General features: G+C 45.4%; 1 protein-coding gene across 3 annotated transcripts in view; it reads right to left on the minus strand.

Annotated features, from left to right (window-relative positions):
- SLIT3 (slit guidance ligand 3) overlaps window positions 1-15,970 on the minus strand; it is a 611,339-nt gene that overhangs the window by 19,296 nt on the left and 576,073 nt on the right. For all 3 annotated transcript variants that reach the window (XM_065875016.1, XM_065875017.1, XM_065875015.1), the window contains 2 exons: window positions 12,286-12,526; window positions 10,177-10,307 (listed from right to left, as the gene is read on the minus strand). In XM_065875016.1, coding sequence (XP_065731088.1) covers window positions 10,177-10,307; window positions 12,286-12,526 — 372 coding nt within the window. The remainder of the gene's footprint in view (window positions 1-10,176; window positions 10,308-12,285; window positions 12,527-15,970) is intronic.

The following is a 15,970-nucleotide window of genomic DNA, read 5'->3' on the forward strand; positions in this document are numbered from 1 at the left end:
ACATAAATCACAGCAAGATCCTTTTTGACCCACCTCCTAGAGAAATGGAAATAAAAACAAAAATAAACAAATGGGACCTAATGAAATTTCAAAGCTTTTGCACAGCAAAGGAAACCATAAACAAGACCAAAGGACAACCCTTAGAATGGGAGAAAATATTTGCAAATGAAGCAACTGACAAAGGATTAATCTCCAAAATTTACAAGCAGCTCATGCAGCTCAATAACAAAAAAACAAACAACCCAATCCAAAAATGGGCAGAAGACCTAAATAGACATTTCTCCAAAGAAGATATACAGACTGCCAACAAACACATGAAAGAATGCTCAACTTCATTAATCATTAGAGAAATACAAATCAAAACTACAATGAGGTATCATCTCACACCAGTCAGAATGGCCATTATCAAAAAATCTAGAAACAATAAATGCTGGAGAGGGTGTGGAGAAAAGGGAACTCTCTTGCAGTGTTGGTGGGAATGTAAATTGATCCAGCCACTGTGGAGAACAGTATGGAGGTTCCTTAAAAAACTACAGATAGAACTACCATATGACCCAGCAATCCCACTACTGGGCATATACCCTGAGAAAACCATAATTCAAAAAGAGTCATGTACCAAAACGTTCACTGCAGCTCTATTTACAATAGCCCAGAGATGGAAACAACCTAAGTGTCCATCATCGGTTGAATGGATAAAGAAGATGTGGCACATATACACAATGGAATATTACTCAGCCATAAAAAGAAATGAAATTGAGCTATTTGTAATGAGGTGGATAGACCTAGAGTCTGTCATACAGAGTGAAGTCAGTCAGAAAGAGAAAGACAAATACCGTATGCTAACACATGTATATGGAATTTAAGAAAAAAAAATGTCATGAAGAACCTAGGGGTAAGACAGGAATAAAGACACAGACCTACTAGAGAATGGACTTGAGGATATGGGGAGGGGGACGGGTAAGCTGTGACAAAGCGAGAGAGAGGCATGGACATATATACACTACTATACGTAAGGTAGATAGCTAGTGGGAAGCAGCCGCATAGCACAGGGAGATCAGCTCAGTGCTGTGTGACCTCCTGGAGGGGTGGGATAGGGAGAGTGGGAGGGAGCGTGATGCAAGAGGGAAGAGATATAGGAACATATGTATATGTGTAACTGATTCACTTTGTTATAAAGCAGAAACTAACACACCATTGTAAAGCAATTATACTCCAATAAAGATGTAAATAAATAAATTACACCAGCTGGATCAAAAAAAAAAAAACAAAAACAAAAACCTAGGAATAAACCTACCTAAGGAGACAGAAGACCTGTACTCCAAAAACTATAAGATGCTGACTGAAGAAATCAAAGATGAGACAAACAGATGGAGAGATATACCATGTTCTTGGATTGGAAGAATCAAATTTGTGAAAATGAATATACTAACCAAAGCAATCTGCAGATTCAGTGCATTCCCTATCAAATTACAAATGGCATTTTTCACAGAAGTAGAACAAAAAATTTAAAAATTTGTATGGAAACACAAAAGCTCCTGAATAGCAAAACAACCTTAAGAAAGAAAAATGGAACTGGAGCCATCAGACTCCAGTTCAGACTATACTACAAAGCTATAGTCATCAAAACAGTATTCTACCAGCACAAAGACAGACTTATAGATCAGTGGAACATGATAGAAAGCTCAGAGATAAACCCACGTACCTATGGTCAATTCATCTACAAGAAAGGAGACAAGAATATACAGTGGAGAAAAGACAGTCTCTTAAGTAAGTGGTGCTGGGAAAACTGGAGCCACTTGTAAAAAAAATGAAATTAGAACATTCTCTAGCACTATACCGAAAAATAAACTCAAAATGGATTGAAGACTGAAGTTTAAGACTGGATACCTTAAAACTCCTAGACGAAAACATAGGCAGAACACTCTGACATAAATAGCAGCAATATCTTTTTGGAGCAGTCTCCTAGGGTAATGAAAATAAACCCAAAAATAAACAAATGAGACCTAATTCAACTTAAAAGCTTTTGCTCAGCAAGGGAAACCATAAACAAAATAGAAAGAAAACCCACAGAATGGGAGAAAATATTTGCATATGATGGAACTGACAAGGGGTTAATCTCAAAAGTACACAAACAGCTCATACAGTTCAATATCAAAAATACAAATAACCCAACCAAAAAATGGGCAGAAGATCTAAATAGACATTTCTCCAAAGAAGACATACAGATGGCCAAAAGGCACATGAAAATATTCTCAACGTTGCTAATTATTAGAGAAGTGCGAATCAAAACTATGATGAAGTATCACCTCACACCAGTCAGAATGGCCATCATTGAAAAGTTCACAAATAATAAATGCTGGAGAGGGTGTGGAGAAAAGGGAACCCTTCTATACTGTTGGTGGGTATGTAACTTGGTACAGCCACTATGGAGAACAGTTTGGAGGTTCCTTCAAAAACTAAAAATAGGACTGCCATATGATCCTGCAATCCCACTCCTGGGTATATATCCAGAGAAAACCATAACTCAAAAAGATACATGTTCACTGCAGCCCTAGTGTTCATTGCAGTGCTATTCACAATAGCCAAGACATGGAAGCAAGCTAAATGTCCATCAGTAGATGAATGGATAAAGATGTGGTATATATATATACAATGGAATACTACTCAGCCATAAAAAAGAATGAAATAATCCCAATTGCAGCAACATGGATGGACCTAGAGATTATCACTGTAAGTGAAGTACGTCAGACCGGGAAAGAAAAATATCATATGCTATCATTTATATGTGGAATCTAAAAAAAATGACATAAATGAACTTATTTACAAAACAGAAACAGACTCACAGGCATAGAAAACAAACTTATGGTTACCAAAGGGGAAAGGTGCATGGGAGGGATAAATTAGGAATTTGGGAGTAATATATACACACTACTATATATAAAATAGATAAACAACAAGGATCTACTGTATAGCACACGGAACGATACTTAATATTTTATAATAACCTATCTGGGAAAAGAATCTGAAAAAGAATATATATATATATATATACACACAGACACACACATGACTGAATCACTTTGCTGTACACCGGAAACTAACACAACACTGTAAATCAACAATACTTCAATTAAAAAAAGCAGAAAAAAAATCAGTTGCATTTCTATACACTAATAGTGAACTATCAGAAAGAGAAATTAAGAAAACAATCCCATTTACAATCACATCAAAAAGAATAAAATACCTATTAAAAAATTAACTGAGGAGATATAAAACCTGTACAATGAAAACTGTTAAGACATTGATGAAAGAAAGTGAAGGAGACAAAAATAAATGGAAAGATGTTCAGTGCTCATGGATTGGAAGAATCAGTAGTGTTAAAATGTTCATACTACCCAAAGCAGTCTACAAATTAAGTGCAATCCCTATCAAAAGTGCAGTGGCATTTTTCACAGGAATAGAACAATCCTAAAATTTGTATGAAACCATAAAAGACTCTGAATAGCCAAAGAAATCTTGAGAAAGAAAAAGCTGGAGGAATCACTCTCCCTGATTTTAAACTATATATATTACAAAATTATAGTAATCAAAATAGTGTGATACTGGCATAAAAACCGACACATAGATCAATGGAACTGAATAGGGAGTCCAGAAATAAACTCATGCATATGTGGTCAATTAATTTACAACAAAGTACCCAAGAATATAAAAAGCGGAAAGGACAGTCTCTTCAACAAATGGTGTGGAGAAAAGTGGGCAGCCACATACAAAAGTACGAAACAGTACCACTATCTTACACCATCTACAAAAATTAACTGAAAATGGATTAAGGACTTGAACATAAGACCTGAAACCATAAAACTCCTAGAAGAAAACATAGGTGGTACGCTCCTTGACATTGTCTTGGTGATGATTTTTTGGATTTGACACCAAAAAGCACAAGAAACAAAATAAGTGGGACTATACCACGCTGAAAAAAACCTTCTGGGCAGCAAAGGAAATCACCAACAAAATGAAAAGGCAACCTAGTAAATGGGAGAAAGTATCTGCAAATCATATATCTGATAAGGGATTAATATCCAAAATATATAAAGAACTCATACATCTCAACAGCAAAAACCCAAACAAACTGATTAAAAAATGGGCAGAAGATTTGAATAAACATTTTCCCAAAGAATTCATAGAGATGTCCAACAGGTACACGAAAAGGTGCTCACTAAGTGTCAGGGAAGTGTACATCACAACCACAATGAGACGTCACCTCACAACTGTTAGAATGGCTACTATGAAAAGGAGAAGAGATAACAAGTGTTCATGAAGATGTGGAGAAAAGGGAACTCTTGTGCACTATTAGAGGGAATGTAAGTTGGTGCAGCCACTATGGAAAACAGTATAAAGGTTCCTCAGAAACTTAAAACTACCATATGATCCAGCAGTTCCGCTTCTGGGTATTTATCTGAAGGAAACAAAAACACTCACTAAATATCTGCACCTCCACGTCCATTGTAACATTACTTACAATAGCCAGGACATGGAAGCAATCTAAGTGTCCACCAGTGGAAGAATGGATAAAGAAAATGTGGTATATATGTATGTACAATGGAATACTACTCAGCCATAAAAAGGAAGCAAATCTTAACCATTTGTGACAACATGAATGGACCTTGAGGGCATTATGCTAAGTAAATAAGTCAGAGAGAGGAAAGCAAATACTATATGACCTAACTTGTATGTGGAATCTATTGTAAAACAAAACAAAATGAAAAAACCTGAGCTTGTAGATTCAGAGGAGAGACTGGTTGTTGCCAGGGGTGGGGGGGAGGCGAAATGGGTGAAGTGGGTCAAAAGGTACAAACTTCCAGCTATAAGACAAATAAGTCCTGGGGGTATCATATACAGCATGGTGACTACAGTTAATAATATTCTATATTTGAAAGTTGCTAAGACGGTAGATCTTACAAGTTCTCATCACAAGAAAAAAAATTATAACTATATATGCTGATGGATGTTGACTTACTGTGGTGATCATTTCACCATATACACAAATATCGAATTGTTGTACACCTGAAACCAATACGTTACGCAGCAACTATATCTCAATTAAAAAAATCAAGGATTGATTCCAAATGGAAACTTACCATAACCTTGTCTGTGCCAGTAGGTGCTTGTGGGTTAGTTAATAGGTCACCTTCTTCCTGGCGTATCCTAACCAGGGTCTCCTGGAAGTAATGCCTAAAGCTGGTGGTTTTCAAATGGGGTCCCTGGAGGTTTGGTTTGGAACCATTGTAAATCACAATGGTTCCATTTCTACTTATTTATTTATTTAAAATTTTGGCCTTTGAAGTATGGATGGGAAAAATGGCTTTGCTGCTACAAAAGAGAAAAAAATTGGGAAAAGGAAAACAAACTCAAAACCAACCTGCTCTGAACTCTAAAAGAGATGATCCTACTGTGGTTCCAAGGCCCAGGAATTAGTCTCCTGGAAGGATACTCAGGGACTTCAGGGGAGAGAGGGGCTCTGACAGTCTTTGTTGTTATCCTCTAAGCTCGATGAACCAGCATCCAGTGGGAGGTGGGAAGCTTTGGCGGTGCCGGGGCCAGGCTGGGCGGCCCCTGTCTGGGACTGGCATGAGAACATATGTTGGCCAAGGGTGGCCCACAGAGTTCTCTTCTGCTTTTAATGACAACTGTTGGGGGCCGGGGGAGGAGACATGTGTTGAAAGCTGAACTAGGCTGGGTACCTGCATTCTCTCATTTAACCCTAACAAACCCCCAGGTGGGATGTACCATTTTTTCTCCATTTTAGAAATGAGACCTAAGCCTCAGAGACTGTGTCTAGTCTGAAGTCTTAAAGTGGCGCTGGTAGAAGCAGGACTCAAATCCAAGCTCCCAAGGCATAGGACCCCACACCACCCTGGGACGAATGGTCATTCATTCCTCAGTGCACTAGACGTGCTCACCTGGATGCTGAGGTGTGACCACTAGGTGGCGACAGAGCCTCACAAAGAGTTCCCAGGATTCCGGTCAGGCAGCAGCCTGAGACGTCAGCCGGCGGCACCGCAGCAACCCCGGACTCCTGGACCATCGGAGCAGGGCCATACTCCCTCTCTAGGCCCCGCCTTTTATGCCCCAGCATGTGGGAGAGCGGGTTCTGCTGGGAGCCTGGCCTGGATCTAAATCGCAGCTCTGCCACTTCCTGGCCTCTTGTGCCAAGGATGCATCTGAGCATCAAGTTTCTCATCTCTAAAACAGGAGTGATGACGCATGTCCGGGGCTTGCGGATGAGAAAAAGACCTGGCAACGGATGGGTTTGTGGTAATTAAGACAAAGGGAGCATGCACTGCTTGCCAAAGAGAGGTCTCCTGGGGTGTTTTAAAATGGCCAACATTTAAACCGTGAAGCATTTTACACAGAAACCCTGAATTTCTAGCTTCTTTTGAGAAGAAGCTGCATCCCACACAGCTGCATCTGCTAGAGCCATACCCTCCAAGCTACCACAGTCCCCACCACTCTCTATTGGGCCTCATTTCCCCCAAGTCTGTCAGCTCACTCAGCCCCTTGGGCCTTGAAGGCAGGGGAGTTTGCTCCTCAGACAAATCTTGGAAGTTAGGAACAGTGCAGTCTGTCCCCATTCTGGGGCAGGTAGGGCTTGGGTGGGTTTTTGTGTATTTCCCTCGGGCCTGGAAGAGAACCTCACCACCTGTGACTCCCGCTGGGCACCCCCAGGAAGGAGGGCATGGAACCCAGCTGCTCCAGGCCTGTACTTCCTGCTGGGGGCCGCGGTGGGCAGACAGCAGACCAGCCTTGGTTTGCCTCCCTGGCTCTGAGGCTTTGGAGGCCAGAGCTCGCTACTGACTGAGGAGGAGATCTCATTTTGAGGCTGGGATGGCCTCCTGGTCCCATCAGCTCCTTGTCAGCTGGGCCTGTGCCCTCTGTTAACCCCAGCATGGCTTCCTTGTATACCGATGGAGTCTCCCCTTCCCCAGAGCCTGCAGAAATGCTCATGAGCCATAGCTCACATCTCAGCTCAAACATCACCTCTTCCTCCAGGGAGCCTTTCCTGGTCCTCTAAGCAGAACCAGCCATCTGCTGCTTCTTCACTGTGCCCACAGCATGCACTGGCGTCTCCTGTGAGACCTATTTTATCCTGCTCAGGCAACAGGTGCTTATTTACATGTCTGCCTTTCTCCCTGGATTGTGTTTTCCTGAACGCTGCGGCTCCTACACCCAGCCCAGGACCCACACGAGGTGCTGTAAGCAGCTCCTGGCAGGAAAGAACTCTCGCAGGAGGCCCCCTTTGTCTTGTCACTAATCTTAAAGTTGCACCCCCATACTCTACTCATCTCCAGCCCTAGCACACCTTTCAGATCTTTTGATCGCATGATACTCTGCCCAATCTGTTGGTTCTTTCCATAGATCACAGAAGTAGAAATGAATAAGTAATTAACAGATGCCCAGATCTCTTCCCTAGCTTCCCCCTTCAGTCATCTCACAAACAAACTGTGTAAGCCAGATAGCATCTAAAGAAAAATCAAAAGAAGTCGACAAGTCTGCACATAGTCAGAGATGGTGATGACTGTGACACCGCCCCCCCTCCCCCCGGTCTCAATGATTAACTGAGATTGCTTCCGTTTTTCCCTTTGAAAACTTTCACGGCCAAGAGGAATCTTCAGATGTGGTTTTGGGGGGACACTGAGTCCACCATCTCCCCAGATTGCCAGCATTCTGATGAAAAGCAACTTTCCTTTCTACCAACATTTGCCTCTCTCTCGAGTATTGATTTTTGAGCGGTAAGCACCTGGCCCTGATTCAGTAACAATGCCTGAGAGACGTTTCTGAGGTGAGTGAAAGCGTGCAGTGTTGGGGCAAAAGCAGGGCTGCCCAGAGAAAAGTATTTGGATGCAAAACCTTTTTTTTTTTTTTGGCTGCGCTGCATGGCACGTGGTATCTTAGTTCCCCCATCAGGGATCAAACCCGCCCCCTGCATCAGAAGCTCGGAATCTTAACCACTGGCCCACCAGGGAAGTTCCCGCAAAACCATTTTTAATATGAGACTCTTAGAGACTTGGGCCCTTTAGGATTTGGGGCTGAAGGGCACTAAATATCTGTCACCAGGCTTGGCAATGAGGATCCTGGCAGGAACATCCTTTACTTGGTTCCTCCCATGGGTAAGAGAAGGGGCTGGGGGTCTCCCCAGGGCCACCTGCTAACTCTCACTTGACTCCCTGACAAGGGCTGGAGATGGCAATTCTCTGGGTTCCCGATTCATTCTCCCCATCCTGATTAAGACAACAGCAGAGCGTTCCAACATCCCTACCAACAACACACCTCTCTACCAAACCAACAGCTAACATCGGTGTGGGAAGGGCAGGGAAGGTCCCCAAGCTCTGGACAGAGCCCAGCTGCTCCAGAGTCTGGCTGTCACCTTCTGTCCTTCACCTGCCCACGTACAGGCTCAACTTGCCAAGTGCTTTCTCAACCCTCAGCCCCCAGGAACACCCCTGGAGGGACGTGGTGCTGTCATGCACAGCACACCGGGGAGAACACGGAGGCAAGAGGTGGAGTGACTTGGCCAAGCCCAGATGTGTCTGACGCCCCAGGCTTTATGTAGGGCTGCCCTGGCCCTGCCCCCGGCTCTCTCTCCTCTGCACTTCACCCATGACCAGCAGCCCCAGGAACAGAGATGTTAGGAGGCCCTGGCTCCAGGGAACTCAGAGGCTCCCGGGACATCCATGGTACCTGCTGTCCTAACCTGGCTGGTCTTCCCTCCAGCCACCCTCTGTCGTGAAACCTTCTCTGGTCGCTGCCTTTTCATTGTCCCTCAGGCTTGTCGCTGCTGTTCTCCCAGCCTGCCGGCCCACTGCTCTCCCTGATCACACAAATTCTTCAAGACCCCTTGCAAACGGCTCCATCTCCAGGAAGCCTTCGTGGGTTAGCTAGCACTTCTCAGACTCACCTAGAGGCCCCCTAAAACCAGTGGCTGGGCCTGACCCCAGAGCTTCAGAGCACACCTGAAGATGTGCATTTTTCTAACAAGTTCCTGGCTGCTGTTGCCGCTGCTGCTCTGGGGCTTCACCTCGAGAACCACTGGTTTGCACCAATGGTTTTCAACTGGGTTTGTTGGAGGTGTATTGGGGGCCTTCGTGAGAGTTTGTGTGAAGGAGGAAACTTTGCTCCCCCCACAGCCCTGCAGGGCAGCTTTACTTCTGTGCGTTTAATATGATGGAGTTCCATGTAAAGTTTTGATTGAAGAAGGGATTTAGTTACTGGGAAAAAATGCTGCCCTTCACTCACCCTGATCAAATGTGCTCTCGCTTCCAGAGGGGAAGGGCTGGCCTCTGGATGTGGATCTCTCTCACACCCTATGTTTTCCCCAAGTAAAGGCTCTCCTTCCACGGGAGGTTCTATGTGATTTTAAGTGTAACACAGACAAACACTTCTCACTCGAGGAGCTACTTTTATAAGTATTATAAAAATATTTATAACTAAAATAATTTTTAAATGTTAATAGTTGAGAATTCATTTTACTGAGAAGTAGGAGAAAATTCTAACATGTTGAACTAGCAGAGCTGTGATTTCACAGATGCTGTTACTCAAGCTGAAGCTAAATTTAAAAAGTGAACAGATTTAAAGCCGACGTAAGGTAGCATGTTAGGTAACAGCCCAGCTGACATACTGATAATGTAAAAATCAGGGTGATGGTTGGAAAGACTGCAGTTTAGGAAAAACTGTCCTTTAGAACAGTTTGAAAGTCACTTGAGGAGTCCTACTCCCTCCGTGCTCTGGAATATCTTCCCCTTGAGTTCCATGCTCATCTCCCCGTTTTCTTTCTTAAACTAATACAAGATTAGGATGACGTTTTGAAAAGGGCATCGCGTTGAGCAGCCTCGTCCCCATTGGAGCACAGGCTCCGGCCCAGTAGCCAGCTGGCCATCTACCTTATGGTAATGAGGTGTCATCTCCCCACGGGGTCTGCCTTCCGCCCTTCCACTCCTGCCTCTTCCTCCGAGACCACCTCTCTCACTCCCACCCGCCACTCTGTGCCAGCGGAAAGTGGGGGGGGGGGGCCAGGGAGAGGCGGCACCAAAGCCATCCTGGCATCTTCTCCTAGTGCTGGAAGCAGGCGCGAAGATGCGAGGGGGGCTTGTGCAATGGGGGCGGGACTTTGGTCCTCACCTGTACACCGTGGTCGGCGGGGAGCTCAGGCTGTCGTAGACGAGCCTCACGTGGCCCTGGTACAGCTCCAGTGCCAGGGGGTCATTGTCTCCCTTGTAGAGAAGGATGCCGTTGTCCTTGTCCGTGGCCACCTGGAGGGAGTCATGAGGGTCAGGGCTGCCCTGAGTCCCCACCTCTCCCGTCCCCGCCTCACAGAGCCCTCTTCCAGGCGGCCTCTTCTGAACGAGCCCTGGATCTGAATTCATGTCTGTATTTCCTCCTTCATCTAGTCTGTTCATTTCCATAAGGAAGGCCTATACTTAATGCTCCAGCAAATGCTGATTGGGCAATCCAACAAATATTTATGGAGTCCCCTTTACGTGCTGCTATGTTTTTATGTACGTGTGTGTGTGTGTGTGTGTGTGTGTGTGTGTGTGTGTATATATATATATATATATATATACACACACACATATATAAAAATGCCTGGAGCCCTGAGTTCTGATCTAGCCTCTTGGGGCCTTGGTCTCTCTGTATAAAGTATAATAACAATTATAAACAAAATACTACCCGTTACTACTTAATTCTGTGTTTACTATGAACCAGGCAGTGTCACCTAGGGAATTTTTTAAAACACAGCATCTGGGCTTTACCTCAAACCACTTGCATACAGATCTCCAGAGGTCAGACGCAGGCAAAGATACGAAGTGCCCCAGGAGGTTCTAAAGTGTTGCCAGGCTGAGAAGCACTGGTCTCAAAGCTGCTGCCCAGAGGGCGTCTGTTTGCCAGGCACAGGGCACCAGCCTCTTGGCCCCCACTGCCTAGCCCAGGAGCAGCTGATGTTGGCCTGGGGCCAGACCTTGGCGGAGCCCAGGTCCACGTAGGAGCCCTTGCCCATGAAGCTGACGGGGAGCAGGGGCTCTGATAGGACACTGGGCTGTCCGGGGCACTGGGTGCTGCTCTGGTTATTGGGATGTAACACTTGCGTCCCTGGGTGTCTGGGACTGAGGGACGAAGGCAGGACGGCGACAAGGGGACCAGGGGCGAGGGCAGTGATGGCAATCAGAGCTTCTTTCTTGTGTGTGCCTGGGGTCAACCCCCATCTCAGAGGCTTGCCCGCTGGACTGTAGGCCCCACGAGGTGAGGCCGTGTGAACGATCATACATCTCTGCAGCCCCAGTGCCTTGAATGGTACGTGGATGCCCAGTGGATCTTTGTTGAATGAATGTTTTCTCCATAAGCTTAAACCTGGGCTAGTGTGGCCATAACCAGGAGGAAGAAAGCATTAGCCTTACCTAATGCTATGTGGCGGAGCCACTAACTGGCCTGCACCCTCTAGCTGTGTCTCTGGGGTCCCCCCTGCCCACCGAGCCTACAGGCAGGGGCCTGCTCTTTATCATACCCCTTCCCTTCTCCCTCTGCCCCCCAACAGCACTGAGGTCACCCAGAAATGTAGTCTGGAAGAACTAGTCAGGTCCATAGGTAAGGAACTCGACAGAAGTTAGTTGGAAAAGAATTTGGTTCATACTGAACGGTTTCCTGTTCCCTGAAAAATGCCCTGCTCCCTTGTGCCTCTGGGCCTTTGCACATGCTGATCTGAGGCTCGAGTGCACCACCCCCCTTCATCCTGCACCATCAGCCCCTCACCCTTCTGCCCTTCTCCAGGCAAACTCTTACTCATCCTTCAGATCTCAGCTTAGTTCTCATTGCCCCTGGGGAGCCTTCCCTGATTCTTCCCAGCAGGCTGGTATCACTGCCCCGCCCATGTGCTCCCACAACACCCAGGGTTGTCATCCTGCCCTGGGCGAGGGGCTTTGCCTGTCTTGTCCACCATTGAATCCCCAGTGCACAGTGTCTGGCATGTAATAGTTGAATGAATATTTCCTAGAGAAAAGAATGAATGAGGCTGGAGTGGGGGCTGCTCTTTGCAGTGAGAGCTGGTCAGGAGCTGTCTATAGAACCCTCTGGACAGAGCTGGTCCCGGTTCCCCCCAAGCTGTGAGTTGTCCCTTATGATGTGTAGGGAAGGGGGCAGGACTGCTGTGATCTGGGGTGTCCCATCTGTTCTCGGAACAATCAGGGCTTGGGGGCATGTTAGGGTCCTTCCAAGGGCTGGGTGGGTGGGGCGCACCTGCAGGGAGATGTTGGCCTGGGGCCGGACCTTGGCGGAGGCCAGTTCCACGTAGGAGTCCTTGCCCACGAAGTTGACGGTGATGAGCTTCTCGCACCTTGGGCCAGCGAAGCCCGGGGGGCAGCGGCAGGTGGGCTCCTGCTGCACCACGATGCACTGGGCCCCGTTCTGGCACTCGTACTGGTCGCAGGGGCTTGTCTGTAGCAGGACCATGGGCGGGGGGTGCTCGCAGTAGAGCCCGCTGGGAGGGAGGAGAGGAGGATGGGGGCAGGGAAGATGGGGAACGGTGAGAGGAGACATCAAGTTATTTAGGCCAAAGAGCCCCTAGCAGAGACCGTGGCATGAGAGGGAACTGAGACTAGTTCCAGCCCTGCTAGTGACTGGGGCAAGGCCTGATCCTTCTCTAAGCCCCAGATTTCCCCCTTTTTTTTTTTTTTTCCCCAGTACGCGGGCCTCTCACTGTCGTGGCCCCTCCCGTCACGGAGCACAGGCTCCGGACGCACAGGCCCAGCGGCCATGGTCCACGGGCCCAGCTGCTCCGCGGCAAGTGGGATGCTCCCGGACCGGGGCATGAACCCGCGTCCCCTGCATCGGCAGGCGGACCCCCAACCACTGCGCCACCAGGGAAGCCCTCCCATTTTAAAAATAATTGAGGACCTAGAGCACAGGTCCTTAATTTCAGCGTCGTCAGAATTGCCTGCAATGAATTTGTTGAAAGTGCATATTCTCATCCAGCCATGGATCAGTGGATAAGCAAAACGGGGTACATACACACAAGGGAATAACACTCAGCCTTGAAAAGGGCATTCTGACACATGCTACAGTATGGATGCACCTTGAGGAGATTATACTAAGTCAAAGAAGCAGATAGAAAAAGACAAATGCTGTCTGATTCCACTCATATGAAGTACCCAGAGTGGTTAAACTCATGGAAACAGAAAGTAGGATGGTGGCTGCTGGGGGACTTCGCTGGTGGTCCAGGGGTTAAGATTCCATGCTTCCAACGCAGGGGGCGTGGGTTCAATCCCTAACCAGGGAACTAAGATCCCACATGCCACATGGTGCGGCCAATAAATTAAAAAAGAATGGTGGCTGCTGAGGCCAGGGGAGGGGGAACAGGAAAATGTTGTTTAATTGGGTACAGAGTTTCAGTTTGCTAGATAAAAAGAGTTCTGGAGGACTTCCCTGGTAGCGCAGTGGATAAGAATCTGCCTGCCAATGCAGGGGACATGGGTTCGATACCTGGTCCAGGAAGATCCCACACACCGCGTAGCAACTAAGCCCGTGCACCACAACTACTGAGCCTGCGCTCTAGAGCCCGTGAGCCACAACTACTGAGCCCATGTGCCCGAGAGCCCACATGCTGCAACTACTCAGCCCATGTGCTGCAACTACTGGAGTCTGCATGCCTAGAGCCCGTGCTCTGCAACAAGAGAAGCCACCACAATGAGAAGCCCATGCACCGCAATGAAGAGTAGCCCCCATTAAGAGAATTCAGCACCACCAAACCAGCTTTACAACAAATGCTAAAGGAACTTCTCTAGGCAGGAAACACAAGAGAAGGAAAAGACCTACATAAACAAACACAAGACAATTAAGAAAATGGTAATAGGAATATACATATCAATAATTACCTTAAATGTGAATAGATTAAATAATCCAACCAAAAGACATACACTGGCTGAATGGATAGAAGAATAAGACCTGTATATATGCTGTCTACAAGAGACCCACTTCAGATCTAGGGACACATACAGACTCAAAGTGAGGGGATGGAAAAAGATATTCCATGCAAATGGAAGTCAAAAGAAAACTGGAGTAGCAATTATCATATCAGACAAAACAGACTTTAAAACAAAGACTATTACAAGAGACAAAGAAGGACACTACATAATGATCAAGGGATCAATCCAAGAAGAAGATATAACAACTGTAAATATGCACCCAACATAGGAGCACTTCAATACGTAAGGCAAATGCTAACAGCCATAAAAGGGGAAATCGACAGTAACACAATAATAGTAGGGGACTTTAACATGCCACTTTCACCAGTGAACAGATCATCCATAATGAAAATAAATAAGGAAACACAAGCTTTAAATGACACATTAGACAAGATGGACTTAATTGATATTTATAGGACATTCCATCTAAAAAAACAGAACACACTTTCTTCTCAAGTGCTGGTGGAACATTCTCCAGGATAGATCATATCTTGGGTCACAAATCAAGCCTTGGTAAATTTAAGAAAATTGAAATTGTATCAGGTATCTTTTCCGACTGCTACGCTATGAGACTAGATATCAATTACAGGAAAAAAACTGTAAAAAAATACAAACACATAGAGGCTAAACAATATGCTACTAAATAACCAAGAGATCACTGAAGAAATCAAAGAGGAAATCAAAAAATACCTAGAAACAAATGACAACGAAAACACGACGACCCAAAACCTATGGGATGCAGCAAAAGCAGTTCTAAGAGGGAAGTTTATAGCAATACAAGCCTACCTCAAGAAACAAGAAAAGTCTCAAGTAAACAACCTAAACTTAAACCTAAAGCAATTAGAGAAAGAAGAACAAAACCCCCCCAGAGTTAGCAGAAGGAAAGAAATCATAAAGATCAGATCAGAAATAAATGAAAAAGGGCTTCCCTGGTGGTGCAGAGGTTGAGAATTCGCCTGCCAATGCAGGGGACATGGGTTTGATCCCTGGTCCAGGAAGATCCCACATGCCACAGAGCAACTAAGCCTGTGCGCCACAGCTACTGAGCCTGTGCTCTAGAGCCCATAAGCCACAACTACTGAGCCTGTGTGCCACAACTACTGAAGTCTGCATGCCTAGAGCCCGTGCTCTGCAACAAGAGAAGCCACCGCAGTGAGAAGCCTGAGCACCACAATGACCCAATGCAGCCAAAAATAAATAAATCTATTTAAAAAAAGAAATAAATGAAAAAGAAATGAAGGAAACAATAGTAAAGATCAATAAAACTAAAAGCTGGTTCTTTGAGAAGATAAACAAAATCAATAAACCATTAGCCAGACTCATCTAGAAAAAAAGGGAGAAGACTCAAATTAACAGTATTAGAAATGAAAAGGAAGTAACAACTGACACCGCAGAAATACAAGAGAGATTACTACCAGCAACTATGTGCCAATAAAGTGGACAACCTGGAAGAAATGGACAAATTCTTAGAAAAGCATAACCTTCCAAGACTGAACCAGGAAGATACAGAAAATATAAACAGACCAATCACAAGCACTGAAATTGAAACTGTGATTAAAAATCTGCCAGCAAACAAAAGCCCAGGACCAGATGGCTCCACAGGTGAATTCTATCAAACATTTAGAGAAGAGCTAACACCTATCCTTCTCAAACTCTTCCAAACTATAGCAGAGGGAGGAACACTCCCAAACTCATTCTACGAGGCCACCATCACCTTGATACCAAAACCAGAAAAGGATGTCACAAAGAAAGAAAACTACAGGCCAATATCACTGATGAACATAGATGCAAAAATCCTCAACAAAATACTAGCAAACAGAATCCAACAACACATTAAAAGGATCATACACCATGATCAAGTGGGGTTTATCCCAGGAATGCAAGGATTCTTCAATATACACAAATCAATCAACGTGATACATCATATTAACAAACTGAAGGAGAAAAACCATATGATCATC

Source organism: Phocoena phocoena, chromosome 3 (genome assembly GCF_963924675.1).
Source record: "Phocoena phocoena chromosome 3, mPhoPho1.1, whole genome shotgun sequence".
NCBI classification, from domain to species: Eukaryota; Metazoa; Chordata; class Mammalia; order Artiodactyla; family Phocoenidae; genus Phocoena; species Phocoena phocoena.